Consider the following 15,377-nt stretch of genomic DNA (forward strand, 5'->3'; position numbering starts at 1 on the left):
GATGTGGCTTGAAGGCATGCTATGCAATAGCTTTACCGCGGCAGCCCCCGAGTGCCACACGTCTTTTTTTACTTTTTTTTTCTCTTTATCGATACAAATGTCAATCATTACAATAAAAATATTTGTTACAGATTTACGTATTCATAATACCATTTATATTAAAATTGCAGCAGTCACTTACAATGATATTTGTTCCGGCAATTTTATCAGATCTAATAAGAAGTGAATATGATGAAATATTAAGAATACTATGGAAACAAATATTTATTTGTCGAGGTAAGTAGGATATGATAGGGTCGGCTCTGGCCTGAAGAAGGACATAGGATAGTTTTTATACCAGAAATCCTACAGGATCGGGATGTATGCGAATTTTTCTTTGACAAGGCGGGCAAAGCCGCGGGCGGAACGCTAGTATTTGAACATTGGAACGAATTTCCTTACCGCGTATTGCCAAAAGAGGGAAGAAGGATAAAATTAAGACCAAAAGTTGTAACGAATCTTTTTGCAATAGTTGTAAACCGCAGCGTGCGCAAAACGAAAGCAAGTCAGATGTTTTAGTAACAGTTCCATCTGGATGGCCCTTAACACCTCTAAAGACTTAATTAATATGAATTTAATTTCAGATGAAAGATTGCTGAGTGAGAAACGTCAAAGCTACACATACATAAAGCACAGGCCATACAAGTTTTATATATGGCGAGCTATACGAATTACCGCGACTATGCCCCTGAGTTACACCACAATTTGCATCAGCCACTTGATTGTTGCTATACAATTCAGCAATACATTTAAAACTAAACAAGGTTAAATTTTTTGTTTGTTTTAAGAAATATAATATTTTTTGGCTATGTTTGTTTTATTGTTTTATTCATATGTGGGTGATGTATGTTTGTGAAAAACGTGCGAATTACTCTGTATATTATAAGTACAACAAAATGTATTATTTCTTTTGTAGTAAATATCAGTTATAAATATTATGGCGTAGACAGATTGAGTTAGCTGTGAATATAAATTATTGTTAAACATGTGTAAAAATAAATATAGTTGTAAAAGTGGCAATCGATAAATAAAAATACTAGAATTGATGCATGGAAATAATTCTTAATCTAGTCGAAACCTATTACATACCAAATTTACCTTATATAGCATCTAAAAATATCGGTTTCTTCCTTTTTGATTACTCCGAGGGTCACGGCAATTAAGTTTTTTGTCAATAAACAATGCTGGTTTAGCTCTTATCTTTTTATAATGATAATTGTGTTATATAACAAAGAATACTCAGTGCTAGCGTATTTTTATTTAATTTACCACAGTTTAAATTTATCAAATAGCATTCTGAACAAATATTATTAAATTTCTTATACATATAAATAATTATGTAAGATATTAATAAAATTAGATCATAAATTATTAATGTCTGATGATGATCAAAAACACAAGGACATTGGTTTGAAGCGTATATAATTTCAAGTTAAATATATATTAAAATAAATAATAAATTACATTATACCAACGATTTACCACCATCGATAAGGTGGGTACATCCAGTAATACTCTTAGCACAATCACTAGCAAGGAAGGCCACCATAGCTGCAATATCTTCGGCTTCAGTCAGTTTTTTCAATGGAGTTTTTTCAGTTGCTCTTTTGGCAAAAGCATCAGTATCAGCATCAGAGAAACCGGCGGAATTTAACATATTGGTTCTCACCATTCCAGGACTAACTGCATTCACGCGTACGCCATCTCCGGCTAAATCTAAAGCAATGCACCTCGTGAAGTGGTCCAATGCCGCTTTTGACATGGAGTAAGCCAACATACTAGGGGTCGCTTTAGTGCTTACAATGCTAGTTATGTTCACAATAGCGCCTTTGCTCTTGATCAGATGAGGAACAGCAAGCGTAGTTAAATGTAGCACTCCTCGAACATTAATAGACATAATTCTATCAAATTTTGCCAAAATTTCTGTATCCTTAATACTATCCAGTCCTATTACACCAGCATTATTAACAAGAACGTCCAATTTACTGAAGTGATTTATAGTTTCTTTCACAATTCTTTCCACGTCTGCTTCATTTGATATATCAGCTATCACCGGGAGAGGTTTGATTCCTTTTGAGTTTTCACATTGTTTGGCGACGGATTCCATATTTTTTGCATTTCTGTCGACTAATACTAATTTTGCTGATAGATGTGACATATAAATTGCAATTGCAGTTCCAATTCCAGAACTCGCACCGGTGACAATAACTACTTTATCTTTGAAATCCATTGTAGTAATATCACAATTTTGTTTGAGTAACCTTATCACAATACACAAGCGCAAGATATCACGGTCAATGCTAGAATGTCGAATAAAATGGGTCAACACTCGTATTTAACCACTTCCGCAAGTCAAGCGTAATCGTCCTAATCTAAACGATAAAAGTATAATCTCAAACTCAAACTCAAACTCAAACATTTATTTATTCAATTAGACTTCTTCTAGAAGCACTTTTGAAACGTCATCAAGTACATGTTTTTAACATTTACCACCGAAATTAATTTAATCAACGGTTAAAAACTTGTTAAAAAATCTAGTTTATTTACTATAATTTTTATACAGGGTGTCCCAAAAAGTAGTGATGAACGGAAGCTGGGAGGTAGAGGACTTAGAGGGCTATCCGAATCACCCCCATGTATGTTATGCGATTTTTCGTACTTTCGGAGTTATGACGTTTTTTTCAATTTTTCATCTATCGCCGAGTACGATCAGATTTTTATTTATGGTGACGTGAATTATTGCGCTAGATGCTTGATTTTTTTTGTGTGCTAAGCTGAAAGATAGGCCAATTCAGTATAGTAACATTTACTATCGTTAGATCTTCGAATGAAATAAAAAAAGAATTAAATGCCAAGAAAGATAAAATTACCCAGTATGTTCATAACTTCAAGGGCCCATAAAAAAATAAAATCACATAAAAAAGGTTTTCTATTTGGCTTTTAAAAACTTGCTCTATTGATCAGGTAGCTACCCTAAAAATTTCATTTTATTATTCAGAAGGCTTCAATCGAAAAATTGAAATCTAAATGTGGTAAGTGCAAAATTTTTATTAACATGATGATCATTAAAACCAATAAATAGGTGGTTAATTACCAGAATTTTTTTAAAATAGCCCCGCTGTTGCTCAATGCAAGTGCGACATCACCGTAAAAAGTTGTCTTTTAAATGTCTGAATGCTCTTTTATCACTTTTAATGGTTTCTTCTGCTACTATGAATTTCCAGGTTATTTCGTCCAAATTGTGGCAGTCTCTCGTCTTTGTAGTATCCCCACGGAAAAAAATCAATAGGGTTTATGTCCGGAGACCGTGGAGGCCAGGCTAAAGGGCAAAAATACCCTGAAAGATGGATTGGTCGTTGCAGCCTGCGCATGCGCCGGTGACGCCTGCTCCACGGTCCCTCGACCTAAACCCCATTCATTTATTTCAATGGGACACTAAAAAGACCTCGGCTACTTGAGAGAATGCCACAATTTGAACGAAATAACCCGGAAATTCATAGTAGCAGGAGAAACCATTAAAAATTATAAAAGAGCATTCAGACATTTAAAAGACAACTTTTTACGGTGATGTCGCACTTGCATTGAGCAACAGCGGGGCTATTTTAAAAAAATTCTGGTAATTAACCACCTATTTATTGGTTTTAATGATCATCATGTTAATAAAAATTTTGCACTTACCACATTTAGATTTCAATTTTTCGATTGAAGCCTTCTGAATAATAAAACGAAATTTTTAGGGTAGCTACCTGATCGATAGAGCAAGTTTTTAAAAGCCAAATGGAAAACCTTTTTTATGTGATTTTATTTTTTATGGGCCCTTGAAGTTATGAACATACTGGGTAATTTTATCTTCCTTGGCATTTAATTCTTTTTTTTTATTCCATTCGAAGATCTAACGATAGTAAATGTTACCATACTGAATTGGCCTATCTTTCAGCTTAGCACACAAAAAAAATCAAGCATCTAGCGCAATAATTCACGTCACCATAAATAAAAATCTGATCGTACTCGGCGATAGATGAAAAATCGAAAAAAACGTCATAACTCCGAAAGTACGAAAAATCGTATAACACACATGGGGGTGATTCGGATAGCCCTCTTGGTCCTCTACCTCCCAGCTTCCGTTCATCACTACTTTTTGGGACACCCTGTATAATAATAATTGGTAGAATCCTCTCAGTAAGTTTAAGAGCAAAATTATCAAGAGATGGCGCCTCTCAACCGTCTCAAGTGTGCACATACTGATAAACACTTTCAATACATTCGATACATTGAGGGAAGATGGGATAGATATGGAAACTCCATGAATAAACGAATTCGTCAAAAGATGTACCAGTTTTATCTCGAAAGGTAAATGGTGATAAAGAATAAAAAAAAAAGTGTGTGCGTGTAACCTTTACGCGCGATTGAAGTAAAACTTCTTTGGCGTTGACGACATATATCACTGAAATGATTAAATATTAACTTAAATAAATAAATATTATATTATAATTTAATTATATTTATTATTCATGTGCTTTACAAAGATTATTTAAATGTTATATTAATATTATTCATTCGAAACAGGTAATTGAATGTCATCATAATTTCTTACGTACGAAATTATAGGTTTGTGGTAACTATAATGTGAAACATAAATTTTACTCTCTAAATTTGCTACTTTTCTTGAAAATACAGCATCTATCGTTGTACCGAAACGCGTTGTTGAATGAAGTCGAGAAGTATTCATAGATAAATCAAATTTTTCTTCTAAAAAATCAATTAACGGCTGAGATTCCTGAGAGCGAAAATTAACATTAAAATCTCCAGTTAGAATCATCGGTAATTCATGATAATTACTATTTAAAAGTCGAGAACCTTCAATTGTGAAGTGAAGTAATTGCTGATGAATAAATTTTATGATATTTGTCAGGCTAGTATTTGTAGAAATATAAATAACAACGATAATCACAGGTTGGTCATTCGTATTAACACATCGAACCAAGGCGATGTCACCAATTTGTGAAACCTCATCGGAAATTTGTGATAATATAGTTGGTGAAATATTTTGAATTGGTGTTACATTGTTCAGTGTATCTGTAGATGAATGATATACAGCTACTCCACCAGCAGTTGAGTTGGGTCGTTTGTATTGGGTAACGCAATAAAAATTTTCAATAAGAATTTGTTCGTCATTTTTCATCCAAGTTTCGGAAAATAACAGCAATGTGGACCTTTTTAATACTTTATCATTCAGATCAGAAACATGAGCACGTAAACTTTGGCAGTTGAAGGAAAATAGTGTAATGTTACTCTCATTTACAAGGTTATATAATTCTTCCTGTTGTGTTATTAGGCGAGAATTTGAAAGTCTTTCAAATTCACACTGTAAATCAACTATTCCCCCTGGACGCTTTCTTCCATGATAAAATTTGTTGTCATCGGTGTTTGAGACAATGAACAATCCATTTATATCAGTTACTCGTGATAATGCTACATATAACAGCTGCTGACTGTGACTTTTATTGTATTCATAAACGATTTGATCAAAAGTACCACCTTGAGACTTATGTATTGTAAGCGCACAAGCAGATACTAATGGAAAGTGATTTCTCTTTGCAAATATTGTCTTATTTCTATTCATTGGTACAGATGACGATCTTCGTAAAATTGGGACTGCTGTTCTACTAATGTTTAGAGTTTGAATATGATGGGCAGCTTTTTTCCTAATTTTCTCTCCTATCTTACCAGGAAACTCAAGCCATAAGCGTATGATGTTATCATTGTCATCACAAAAGTTTTACTTCAAAAATATTAAAATATATTTAAATATTTGTTTTCAATAGTGTATTACCTCAATGTGTTTCTTTACTTATTATTTAACTTAAAGACTCACTTTCGAAAAAGTATACCTTGGAAGCATATTAGTATAGCAGTAACTATTCTCTAATCTGTGGTATAGCTCTATAAAAATATAAAAATTTATTACAAAAAATGATTCCGAAATTATTTTCAAGAAGTCCATAACAATGGAAAGAGACAATTTTAAAATCGAAAAAAATTTCGCTGTACGTTTTTTAGGGCACAATTTAATAGCGAATCGATTAAATTCAAAAGCAATTTCGGGACCATTCGTATCAGAGCATGTAAATCACAAAGGAGTCATGTAAATGGTGTTACAGTTGTTTACTCTCCCATTATGGCCTCTGACAAACCAATAGACTCTGCGTTGAAGATATAGGAATGTATAGACACCAAAATTCATAAAATTTGTTTTGAAATGTTGATTGTTCTTTTTCTCTTAATGAATGACTCCACCCAATAAATTGGAACTCGGCCAATATTTATATGTGGTAGACGCAGGACTCAAATTATATAATATAACAAATAGACAATCAGATTTGTACGATTGATTAAGTTTTAGTTACGTATGTGACGTTGAACAAAACATACTGTTGATCGAATCGGATGATAATATAGTTATGTTGAAACAGTATCAAAGTTCCTATCTAGATTTTTTTTAGTATTTAATTTATCTGTCTATAAGTTGCTAACTCTATAGTCTGTTATACCCAAAACGGGCATCAATCAAACACGAAAATTGCTTCTCTCCTCACGACAGGTTTAAAACTCAATCCCTTTTAAAGCCACAACTATAGGAATATGGGGGCGGTGATTGACTTTTAAGTCGAAATAATTGCAATATCATCACTCTAGAGATTAAAGTTTGTAAGTGATCTTTGTGTTCCGAAATCATACTTTTTAGGGCTATTTTTAGTAGAATTTCATAACTAACAATTTACTACATTCGTTTTTAACTGTACAATGTTTATTTGCTTTATTTGTGCTTACCTCATTTAAAATATTTTATAGTTAAGTAGTTATTTATCTACCAGCCATTTGAATATTTTTTATTCTCTCACGTGGTAACGGAGCGATTTAATAGTATGATTTTTGTGTAGAAGTATAGTTTGGCCATTCTCCCATTACGATACGCACAGGCGATTCAAGTATCCTGCAAGTCTCGGAGACTAGTCGCCGCTGGAGTATCTCACACATTTGTATGAAGGCTCGCACACTACGCTACCGGTACCTACATACAAATGTATGTGAGATATTCCGCGGCGACTAGTCTCCGAGACTTGCAGGATACTTGAATCGCCTGTGCATACCGTAATGGGAGAATGGCCTTACAAGTATGAGAATAGACATTGCCATTCTTTGACCATGCCGACGAAGCCACGTAATGAAAGCTAGTAAAATTATTATATTTTAATTGAAATTGATATTTAGGCATATATTTTGTTATGAGTTAGGTAGATAGCACTATTGCGATAATCAATGAGGAACAATATTCAGATGTTTTTGTATAATGAAAACATTTACAAAATGACCAAGTTAATGATGATGAATGACAAAATGGCTGGATACTGGGATTCGCAATTCTACTTATTAACACAATTGGTACTTCACAAATATTTTGTACATATTATAAATATAAGAGATATAGTAAACAGAGGTATACACTATACAGTAAGTAAAATTCATAATCATTCGGCTAATTTGTTTTAAACGTTATCGTCAGAGTGACAAACAAAATATTTTTAGCTATCATTAACACACAGCAAAACAATGATAATATTACCTACTTATATCTTACTACGTAAATATATAAAAGTGAGTCGTATACGTTACACAACTTTTATATATAAAGAACCGCTAAACGAATTTTTAGAATTTTTAGATCCTTGGATTTGTATCAGGACAGTTCTTTGGCATATTATGATAAGGGTGACAAATCAACATCGAGCTATGCTGCGCTGTACTGCGCTGTGCTGTGCTGTGTTTCTTAAGCTACGTTTTTTTAACAATTAAACGATGCTGCGCTATACTGCGCTGTGCTGTGCTGTGTTTCTTAAGCTACGTTTTTTAACCTTCCTATACTCGCGCGTTGGTCTGTGAGACCGACGAAACACATTTTCGTAATTATTTTTATGCAGGTAAATCCTGTGAAGTCGAGTTCCTTGCTAGTTTCCGGATTTGGGGCTAACTTCATTTTAGTGCAGGTCGCGTGGTCGGCAGAAGTTCACGTATCATAGCATTTGGCGCCAATCGGTCCATGAGACCGACGCGAGTATAGGTGCAACTTTTTGTGTAAGTATTAATATTATATATTTTGTACATTTATATATATTTTAAGACTTTGAATACTTTATGAAGTATGTATAGTAAAATATATGTATGAATGTTGCTCTAAATTATATTTTGACCAATTTTTTAGGCCATACTTCATGTCAAATGAACGATGATCAAATCAGATTGTTGCTGGAAGAATCAAGTTCTGGTTCTGCTATGAAGACGAAAATGACAGTGAGGTGGAAGACAACGTGGAGGTACAAGAAGAGACATACGACACCGAGCAAGACGATGACAATGAAGAGATATCTGAAGTTCCCGTGATTTTTACTTGGGAAAAGATGGACAGACAAGGCTCAAAACTAAGCCAAACATAGATAAATATGTGCTTTGATATGTTTATTATTATTACTTAGAAGTTTATTTTGTTTTGAAAAAGAAGTTCTGTTTTTAATTTAGTTTTCCCTAGTACTTAAGAAAAACATCTCAAATTCGAGGACTGATTTGTGATAGACTATAAGTCAGTAAAATAATTAAAAAACTAAGTATGATCAATACTATTTTGTTTCAGTACATCCTAAACTTTAAAAAAATTGTTATAGTTGTCGGTTTTCTTAGTAAATATATATAGTGTAGGGGTAAACACTATCGGTCTGTGACACCGTGCGCGAGTATAGGTGTTACAAAAATTGGCGCGAGTATAGGAAGGTTAACAATCTAGCTCAGTATAAAGTAATCAGCAGCTCGTGTAGTCGTTTATCTCGTCAAATATGACCCTATTTTCAAAAAAACGTAAACATTACGATATAGTTGAATCCGATGAAGATGAAAGTGAAGAAGAAGCGGATATGGATATTTTATGTGTTATTTTGTCGTTAAAAGAGTCCAGTCACGGTAGCTTGTTACCTCACACCATACGTGAAAAATACGGAGAATTTTAATGAATTTAATGCGGCGATGGAGGGGCACGCAGCGTGCTCCAAACCTAGCATAGCTCGACACAGCGCAGCATGGTAGAGCTCCATAAAAACATAGCACAGTTCGGCACAGCGCGGCCCAGCACGGCGGGTAGCGCGCCTCGCTCGAGACTGCTGCGTTTTTAAACAGAGCGTAGCCTCACACAGCGCAGCACAGCATGGTTTGTTTGTATCCTCATTAAAATATTAAACGAGCGAGTTGACCAAACACTGCACAGCGCAGTGCAGCGCAGCATAGCTCGATGTTGATTTGTCACCCTAATACTATATTATGCACTATGCAGTTACAAATTTTGCAAATTTATTAAATTGTAATTCTGCAACGATGGAGTTTCTTGTCGATTCTTCTCTATAGATAGTGCTTTCCTTGAAATCGAAACGAGGGAAAGGGAGAGGGAGAGGGAATACGAAAATGAAAACTAAAACGAAAATGCATTACAAATTTTTTTAATGGTAATACGATATCAATAGAGTAGGTAGGCTGCTGATAATATTTCATTAGAACGAATTTCTGAAAGTGTGTCCTTCCAACAAATAATAATATAGGTATTAGGTATGTCATAGTTTCATTAATCAATCTAGTGAAAATGTATTGATTATGTTCAGAACACTCATATTTTACATTTTGATGACAACTATTGGTGTTGTGTTGTCTTTTAGTTTTGAATTACATGTAGTTTCGATTTTGTTATTAATATGGCGAATAATTTCATTATCTACATGAGGGTGCTGTTTATTTTGCAGTTTCTTTGTGGCTACTATTCGTTTTATTTTAAGAGGATTTCTTTGAACGTCATTGCACGTTTATTTTGTATGTGTATCATTATCGCTGTTTTATATGGAGGATATATTTCTGTAATATATCAAGATATTCCATATTATAAAGTTCTTTCGTTGATGTATTCAATTGACTATTTGATATGTACATCTGTTGCCCTTATCTATGGGAGTCAATACTTCTTCAGTTTTCTAAAAACGTACTTGGCAGTGAAGGATACGACGTTGGAGGTTAAGAACTCGATCGCAACAATTTTGTTTTTCATTTTCCTTTTGAGTGAAAAAGCTTACATTTTTTGGGGTTATTCCGAGAGTGTAAGGATTGTTCTTAAAGATGTGCCATTCGCTTTACTAACGTGGTATGTAATGAAAATCAGCGGTCACGTACTCGCATTCACAAGATTTGTAATTTTCGAAATGATTTGGCATAGAATGAAGGCTTTGCGCGTGTCGTTTACAAATAATATTTTAGCATGCAAAGATGATGCAAAAACAATACTTGAAATTGAAGATTGCCTCAAAGTTTATATCAGTTTATTGGACTGTTTGAATTCAACGGGATTTTACATGAAAATTTCTGTAAGTATCATTGCAAAGACGAAAGAATATTTCACAACTAGGCAGAATCTACTAACAATTTTGATGATATTTGGCCCGACAATCAAATCTACTTTCTTTTGTCACTACATATCTAGTATTAAATCAAAGTCGCTTTCTCTATCCCTATGTCCCTATGTATGCTTAAATCTTTAAAACTACGCAACGGATTTTGATGTAGTTTTTTTTTAATAGATAGAGTGATTCAAGAGGAAGTTTTTAGTATATAATTTATTATGTTTTAGACAAAGCGGGCGAAGCTAGTTAGCTATAGTTAGTATTGAATAAAGTATTCTGGCAATTATAATTTAACTTCCTCTTCTGTTTATCTAAGCATAATATAATATTTATAAACATAAATAATATAAATGAATATGACCGTATTTTCTGAGCTTGTTTTTTTGAATATTTAAAAAAATATAATTTTACCTTACAGTTATTACGAGACCTCATCTACACCCTGTTGTATGTGTTGATGCTTACCGTCGGAACAGCTACCAAAAAATCGAGGAGTGAGAGTGTAAGTACCTACTATGTTATATTATGATTTATGATGCATATCATCTTCGGTCCTTAAACGAACTTCGGTCCAACTTTAAAATTTAAGAGAATAGATGGACTCTTAATAATACTTTGGTATATTATGATGTTTGTTTGTATTAAGAATACACAGACAGACAGACAGATCATGATTATTTTGTTATCTAGGTACTACGAGTGAAGCCGGGGCCTTCATCTTGTTCTAGCGTAGCGTTCTAAGTAGCATGTCAAATTACAACAAAATACCCAGTTAATTTATTTGAAAAAAAGAAAAGGCAAACTATCAGTAAAATGTGTATTTTATTCACTCATCACAATTTTTTTTGGTATTTCAGATAAATTATAACATGGTTTTCGAATCATTATATCAAATTGTCACATTTATTTTTCCGTGTGTCATGATGGAGTTATCAAGGGTCGAGATGGAGAAAATAAAATTAACTATCATTGAAGCCTATAAAGTTGATTCAGGTAATATTTTATAAACTTTAAAAAAAAAGCTAATATTTTATCAAACTTTATCCTGATGCTTTAAAATTATAAGGATGGTAGATTTGTTAACTTGAAAATCGATAGGAAATAGAGACGTATCATTTTTGTATAACAATATCATGGTATCAACGTCATGGCACCAATAAGACAGGGGCCGTATTATGACCTCTTATTCCCAGTCAGTTTACGCCGTGAATTGAACTGACTTGCAAGTTCATAATATTATGATAATATTATAATATTATGATGAATAACCAGCCATGGTTAATTATGGTATTAATCTATCTGAAAATACGAGATCATAATAGAGAGCAGTAATGAAAAATGTTGCAAAAAATATTATTTTTTAGTGCAGGCGAAGCCGCGTGTATAATAAACTTTCATCATCATCATCATCAGCCCATATACGTTCCCACCTCTGGGACATGGGCCTCCTATGAGTGTACAGGCCATAATCCATAACGCTGGCCAAGTGCGGGTTAGCGGATGAAACATGTCGTCGAACTTTTGATTCTCATTAAATTCTGTAATAAAGTTTATTATATTTCAGGTCAGCTCAGCATAAAAGCAGAAGATGCGATACGAATTTTGGATATTCGTCCCTTTGAATACGTTATCAGCCGCCTGATCTCAATTGACATTAAATTGCCTATTAAGTTCCTTAGCCTTATCACCACCTATGTGTTTGTGACTGTTCAATTTACACATGTTTTTGGTTAATTTTTAAATTAAATTGAAACATATTAATGAATAATCCATCTTCATTAGTGCAAAAATAAGAGTTGATTGTGCAATTTTAGGTTTGGTTTTTTGTGAATTGATATTTTTAATTGCTTGTACATATATAATATGATAATTGAAATTAAAGACAATATAAATTAAATTTTTCATTGATTCACTAGCTGCACTACACTTGTTTGCTCTTACGAATCGATTCTATGAAGTTAGTACTTATTGTTCACAAAAATGTTACGTAAGCGTATTTTGAAAATAAATGAATGAATAACAACAAGATTTAAAATAAAAGTAGTTTTATTCATAAAACTCATAACATCTGTTTGAATTATAACAATAATCCGATTCGTGTGCGCCTCCACAATGTTTTTGCGTTCACAAACACTCTAGATTTCATACTGAAACAAGCAAAAACGTTTGAACGGATTTGGATGGTATTAGTCACTCATTTGAAGAACTTAATAAGTACAAGCTGGCCCTTGACATTTACAAATTCTCTAATTTAAAGCATTATTCCTGCTTTGATTGTAACAACGTTCCAAAGCCTTGTGTTCTATTCATTTGGTACACACAGACACATTTGATAACATAGACTACCCAAGAGGCATTTCTATATATTATTTAGTACAATGTGTCATTCCTGTACTAATACTATAAAGCTGAAAATTGTTGTTGAACGCACTGTGTGGCACTCGAGGACTGCCGCGGTAAAGCTATTAAAATAGCTAGCTATCTAGCTTGCATTGCATCGCAGTTTTTTCGTTATGGAATTTTTACATTCGATCGCCGCGCTCAGTCCGAGATAAAAGCTATGCAATAGCTTAATTATTTCTATGCTACATAGTCCATTTATCGTGGAAGACTATAGGCTATAGGCTACCAATAACAGCGGATCAATGCAGGTAAAACAGGCATAGCTAGTAAATAAATAAACGTCTATAAAAGGCATGTTAGTACAGTTGGCAAACACTCCATTTACCAATAAAGCGTACCGTTTGAACAGTTTCCACTATACAATATTTACACAACCAGGAGCCTTTGATATTCCTACATGGTCAATTAGCTTGTTATCGCGATCAAGCGTCAGTGGTTAGGGCTTCGATTAAAATTTTCAATGCAGCGACGGATCAAAGGGATGACAGGTTTCGTTTGAATGCGTGTGAACTGCTGGATGTGGCTTTGAATGTATATTTTGCAAATATTATATCATGTGAGAAACAGACATGTTGTTCGTGTAGACAACGTAGTTAATTAAAAGGAGAGGCTAATTACCACTTTGTAGTGCTATTTTCTTTAATGTTGAGTTTTAACTATACAACTAAATTTGTGGTATATTATAGTTCATTTTAGGTCCACTTATGGTGTTCGCAAAGTTCTGAATCTTTTTTCCTGTGATGTTGGATGTTACGCTGTAGGACCTGTAAGCTATGAAAGAAAAGAAACAAAAATTTGGAAACAAGTTCATTATTAATGAAAAAAAGATCATGTAAACAACATAAGAGATATTCTTCACACAGATTATAGCAGATATGATAAATGTTAGCAACTATATTTTACCTAAGGCACTTCCATTTGTTTGTATGTCAGCAACTGAGTTTAATTTTGATGGAGTGATTATTGCATTAGGATCACCAATGCATTAAAATAGCACTGTATGGTAGATATGTATTGACATTCAATTTTCTGTACATCAAAAGGTGAATTTTCAATTGAATGGTTAATAATTTATCATTTTGTTTTGATTTTGGCATTTATACTATGTGGCTAAAATTTTGAATCGTCTCTTGATTTATTAGTAAGAATGGATTTAGAAAATTGAAATATGTATTTTTTAGTTCTGTATGTGAAGGATTATTCAAATACTTAAATATAATAATGTCATCATTTTACTAATATAAAAATAACAGAACTACCAATCCACAACGTACTGATTTTTATCCAAACGTATAATATGACTACGTTAGTCTAATATATGGATGGATGTATGGATGTATGGATGTTTGTTACTCTTTCACGTAAAAACTACTGAACCGATTACAATAAAATTTAGCACACATATAGAGGGTAACTTGGATAAACACATAGGATAGTTTTTATCCCGGAAATCCCACGGGAACGGGAACTATGCGGGTTTTCCTTTGCAAACGCGGACGAAGCCGCGGGCGGAAATCTAGTTTACTATAAAATGTAATGCTAAAGAAAATGCATCATCCCCTACATTTTCCAGCGTTACATCGAAGCGTAGGAAAATAAAAACATTATTAAAACTTAACCTACGGCGATAATGTGAACTCCCCCAAAGACTTATATACAAAATAGTTAATGCAATATTAAAAGCCCTCTGCAATCATGAAGACGTGATGATTTTCAGGCGACTGCGCTCCCCACGTCAAGGGTACCTAGATCCTAGGTACCTATGTAATACCTATGTACTAGAGGTGACGATGATTCATGCACCACGATTATTTTGAATACTGACAACGTATAGTTGGAACTTCATCTCAATTTTATGGGCATGAAGGAGTTCATTATTTGATTTCGTGTTCGTAAACTAGGTGTCAAATGTATAATATTACATTAATATATAGAAGAAGTATATACTATAGAAGAAATAACACAGATGAAAGTGTGTTACATCAACTGCTTAGATACGGTTTTATAAAAAGTTTCAAATTGATACTGTGTTATTACTAACCTAATTTTTCACAATCCAAGTGACATCATAATACATAATTATATATCAACTTCTTGAACTGTATTTACAACAAAACACTATTTAAAAAAAATCCCTATCTTAAAGCTTTATGTGGTCGTATTTAGCAGCATAAGTCCCCCAGTGGGGGGCCAACAAAGCAGTGGTGAGTAATTACAGAAAAATGGGGAATAAATAGGTCAATGCGCTTGTGTGTGTCATATAGCACCTGTAGCACACAGACACAGTTCTCTAGAACTATGTGGATGTTTTCCTGAGGTGTTTGCACGTTTAATTATGGTGTTCTGTACTATATTCAACTAGCTGTGCCACGCGGTTTCGCTCGTAGACTAGCCCAAGACCAAAATATTTCTATATTTCATGTGTTGAAATGAAATGAAAATTTATTTGTT

At 33.5% G+C, this 15,377-nt stretch overlaps 1 protein-coding gene across 1 annotated transcript; it reads left to right on the forward strand.

The window, feature by feature from the left end:
- Positions 1 to 10,274: 10,274 nt before the first annotated feature.
- On the forward strand, positions 10,275 to 12,257 carry LOC149479564 (uncharacterized). The gene is made up of 2 exons (XM_089708330.1): positions 10,275 to 10,383; positions 12,088 to 12,257. Exons 1-2 carry the CDS (start codon positions 10,275 to 10,277, stop codon positions 12,255 to 12,257), a joined length of 279 nt encoding a protein of 92 aa, XP_089564456.1.
- Positions 12,258 to 15,377: the final 3,120 nt, after the last annotated feature.

This window comes from Colias philodice, chromosome 20, assembly GCF_061535455.1.
Source record: "Colias philodice isolate Cphi_HAF_F1 chromosome 20, ilColPhil1 Martin Lab GWU primary, whole genome shotgun sequence".
In the NCBI taxonomy this organism is placed as follows: Eukaryota; Metazoa; Arthropoda; class Insecta; order Lepidoptera; family Pieridae; genus Colias; species Colias philodice.